Source organism: Myotis davidii, unplaced genomic scaffold (genome assembly GCF_000327345.1).
Source record: "Myotis davidii unplaced genomic scaffold, ASM32734v1 scaffold16, whole genome shotgun sequence".
In the NCBI taxonomy this organism is placed as follows: domain Eukaryota; kingdom Metazoa; phylum Chordata; class Mammalia; order Chiroptera; family Vespertilionidae; genus Myotis; species Myotis davidii.
Genome location: NW_006287821.1, coordinates 1174059 through 1178478, shown reverse-complemented (window position 1 = coordinate 1178478; position 4420 = coordinate 1174059). Strand labels below are relative to the sequence as shown.

Genomic DNA, 4420 nt, shown 5'->3' with positions numbered 1-4420 from the left:
CCTCCTCTGAGTCTCAGTTTGCTTTTCTCTTTCCTTCTAATTGTAGAATTTCCACTCAGCCAGCCTTCCTGTGGTTCTGGATGATGTCCGTTTTTTCTTTTAGTTGTATATTTGAAGGGGTTGTGCGAGGCAGCAATATCAGGTTTTTACCTATGCCTCCATCTTGGTTTCTCTCTTATTGATTTTTTACAGAGAGGAAGAGAGAGGGATATAGAGTTAGAAATATTGATGAGAGAGAAACATTGATCAGCTGCCTCCTGCACACTCCCTACTGGGGATGTGCCCGCAACCAAAGTAGATGCCCTTTACCAGAATTGAACCTGGGACCCTTGAGTCTGCAGGTTGAAGGTCTATCCACTGAGCCAAACTGGTTAAGGCGAATTTCTTTATTTTTAAACTTTTAATATGTTTTCATTGATTTTAGAGTGAGAGAGAAACATCAATCAGTTGCCTCAACTTGGGATCTAACCCACAACCTGGGTATGTGCCCTGTCCAGGAATCAACTGGTGACCTTCCACTCTCTCTAAAAATCAATGAAAGAATATCCTTGGGTGAGGATTTTTTTAAAAAGAGGGATTAATTATTCATACTCCTCAGTTCATGAACACCAACATTATTTTCCAATATAAGAGTTCTCCTTTGTTTATTTTTATATGTATATTCTCTTCTTCTTTTTCCCATTCCTGTCTCTTTCCTTCTCCAAAGGTAGTGATACCTTGTATGCTCAATGCATATGTTTTTGAATTCTTATAAATGTGTATTTTTGTTATATATATATATATATATACATATTTTATACATATGAATTCAAACCTATATATATAATATTATGTTATAATTTTTATTCAATTTCTTTTTTCATTCTACAGCATATTTTTTAAAGATACTTTTTGATAATTTTTTGTTTGGTTTATTTAGGTCCTATTGTACTTAAATAAGAATATCTCCCCCAAGACGGTGGCACCCAGTGAAGTGGACGCACCTGCCTCCAGCGAAGGCAGTGGCGAGGGCAGCTGTTTCGGATCCTGGCTGGATGGACGGTTGGAGGCGCTGGGAGTGGACCGAGCTGTTTACTGCGCCTACATCCTGGGTGTCCTGCAGGAGGAGGAGGAGGAAGAAAAGCTGGACGCTCTGGAGGGCATTCTCTCTGCTTTCCTGGAAGAAGATTCCCTTCTTACCCTATGCAAGGAGATTGTGGAACGATGGTCAGAAACTCAGAATGTTGTCACCAAAGTGAAAAAAGAAGACGAGGTACAGGCCATTGCTACCCTAATTGAGAAACAGGCACAGATTGTGGTGAAGCCCAGGATGGTGTCAGAAGAGGAGAAGCAGAGAAAAGCTGCCCTCCTGGCCCAGTATGCTGATGTGACAGACGAAGAAGACGAAGCAGATGAGAAGGATGATTCAGGTCCACCACAATTGAACATTGGTTCTGACAAACGTATCCTTCTCTGTGCCCATCCCCATGTGCTTCTCCACAGAATCCTCTTGAGGGTCAGACTTCTAATTACAAAATGTGCCATGTTTCTGTGGTGGGTATTCCGATTGTTGTAGTTATCAGTACCGAAGATCTGGAGTGGGGGCAACCTTTCTATTTTAATACCGAAGTGCTGTGCTCCTTTTGGCCACTTTCAAAAGTCTTCCTTCACCTTGGAAAACTAGCAGGAATATTCAGAAAGTTGACAGTTACAGTTTTTATCCTGAAGGAGCAGAATCATGACCACTCCTTCCCTGAGATGAAATGTGGGAGTGTAAATTGCTTCAGAAGTACTATTCACTCCTAAATGTATTGTTTTAAGACTCAAATAGAAAGCTAATGAAGAGTCAGACTTTATGTTGCATGGCAACAAACTAGGAAAATGAGAAGAAATTATTTGATGGATGTTCTAGATTTGAGAATTTAAAAAAAAGTACCCTATGGGAGGAAAGGAAGTATCTTTTTAAAGTAATAATAGTTATCATTTTCCTCTAGGATGTGATTTTAAAAAGGGTGTGTCAGTATTGTGTGCAAGGATATCATTGTTAGCTAGATTCCTCTTGATTGCTAGTAGAGATTTTAGTCCTGATTTGCCCTAAAACACGAGTACAAAGACCTGATAATTACAGGTTTAGAGGAACTGCCTTTTCAGGAAGAAACACTGGAAATCTCTGTTAACACAAAGATATTTAAGAGTGTACATAGTAGGTGCTCAACAAATTAATTGAGTGAGTGAGTGAGTGGGAAAATTGCTTGGGAGAGTCAAAAGTGAGCAGGAACTCTCCATTTCTACGTTTGTCACAAATTACATTCAGTTTGAAATCAGGCCTTTCTCCTTCAGGCAAGACTGTCAAGAAGTCTGAAGAGAGCAATTTCTCCAACAAAACAAAGTAGATATTTTATACCAGGGGTCAGCAAATTACTGCCTGCAAGACAAATTTGGTCTAATCTGTTTTTGTATGGTGCAAGCTAACAATGGATTTTATGTTTAAAGGGGTGATAAAGAATATATGACTGAGACCTTATGTGGCTTGTAAAGCCTAAAATATTTGCTATCTGAACCTTTGGAGAAAAAGTTTGCTGACCTCTGTTTTATACCATTGAGATTAACAAAAGTTTTTACCTTTGTGCAGAAGGTAAAAAGCATGGTTAAGGAAAAGATGTGTCACCACTATACACTCCTATAATCATGGCATTCGCAAAATTAAATAACCTGTTAAAAAATAAACTTTATTTAAATGAGAAAAAAAAGAATAGCTCCACAACAAGACAAGATGGAGAAGAGTAAAAAGTAGGTCTCCAGAAAGTTGAAAGAAAGTTACAGGTACTGTTGTGAGATGTATTTATTCCAAATATACAGTATTAAAGTTCTATCAAATCCAACCTCCTCCTTCACCTAGTCTTTAAGATGGGACCATGGTTAAAGAACAACTAAAGAGATGTCTGAGCCTAGAAGCAAATAATCCACAGCTTTGGGTTGTGTATGATCATCAACCAACCACCCAGGCAGGTCCACTTCCTAGTCTGCATTCTCAGTGGCAGCTCCAGTGAATCCACCTATTCACCATCTCATGTGAATCCACCTGTTCTTCCAGGAAAAAAATAAGTTCTAAAAATGCTACAAAGAACCTCTCTTCCAAGAAACACAAAAGTGTAGACATGATCTCATGTTCTACTCAATTGTCTTCCAAAAGGGATAAAGTAACAAACTGGTGCTGTGTTTTGCAAGAGAAGAAACTGAGGCTCAAAGAGGAAATTGGCTAATTAAAAACACACCAAAGAGGGGACAGGAGTTTACTAGCAACAGCCTGGTGCCACTTGTTATGGAAACTCCATCCACTTATAAAAAGCAAAAGGAAAAAATAAACACATGGCTAAAGTTAAGCTCACTTATGGCATTAGTGTCACACTTCTTATTGTTCTCGTCTAACATTAATAAGCTAAGAGGTGTTCATTGTATTGATGTTGAAACCATTTCTTCTCCTAAGCCAAAACCAAGATATTACTTTGTTGCTGTTTTTAATTGACACTTGGAAAACAGACATGGAGTGGTAAGTTCAAATGAGCAAATAAACCAATAACATATTGCCAGGTTTTTATTTTCCTTGTTTCTGGCACCCTAGAATATTTCTTAGCATATGGAACCTTTATCTATCAATGAGGAGCTAGCAAACAATCAGCCAAAAAGGGCAGAAAATTTAAATTTCAAAGGCAAAGAAAATATAAATGAAATATAACCATCCTCTATTTCCAAGAAATTTTTATTTAATTTTACATTTAAGTCAGACCTGGAAGGAAATTTATAGCAAAGTGGAAGCAAATATTTATACTTTGGGTCTGGTCCAAACCAAATCAAGAGCAGGGGATGCAGTTTAACTTTTAACTGTGTTTGACTTCAGATTCATTCTTCTCTTGGCAGAGTTGAAGAACCTGTGGCTCAAGATCCCCCAAATTATATCTGCAGAAAAGCTTGAGGACCTCTATTCTGAGAGGAAGGGGTTCCTCATCCTAAGGGAAGACATACATAAAGTGCTGGCTTTGGTTCAAGGAAAATAGGACAGAATGGGAGAGGATGGAGTCTCCCTCAAATGCCAGGTCAGGCACTGAGAGCACAGGCTGCACGAGGTCACAAGACCTGGAGGCAGAGCCATCATCTGGTGGGACAGGGACAAACCATCATCAGATGAGACTCATTTGTCTATGCTTTTGGTTCCCATCACGATGAAAAATGCAAGATTTTAATATAGTTGCAGAACAAATGGGACTGATTTATAGTTTACAATTACATAGTAGTTCATATTGTGTGTTGCTGTATTTCCCATTTCTTTTTTTTATGAAATCTTTATTGTTCAGATTATTACATTTGTTCCTCTTTTTTTCCCCCCAAAGCTCCCCTCCACCCAGTTCCCACCCCACCCTCTGCACTTACCCTCCCACTGTCC

General features: G+C 38.8%; 1 protein-coding gene across 1 annotated transcript in view; it reads left to right on the top strand.

Moving 5' to 3' along the window:
- The window catches only part of LOC102767378 (coiled-coil domain-containing protein 43), an 8924-nt gene extending 4890 nt beyond the window's left edge, over positions 1-4034 (top strand). The window contains exons 2-3 of the mRNA XM_015561227.1: positions 920-1442; positions 3898-4034. Coding sequence (XP_015416713.1) covers positions 920-1442; positions 3898-4034 — 660 coding nt within the window. The remainder of the gene's footprint in view (positions 1-919; positions 1443-3897) is intronic.
- Positions 4035-4420: the final 386 nt, after the last annotated feature.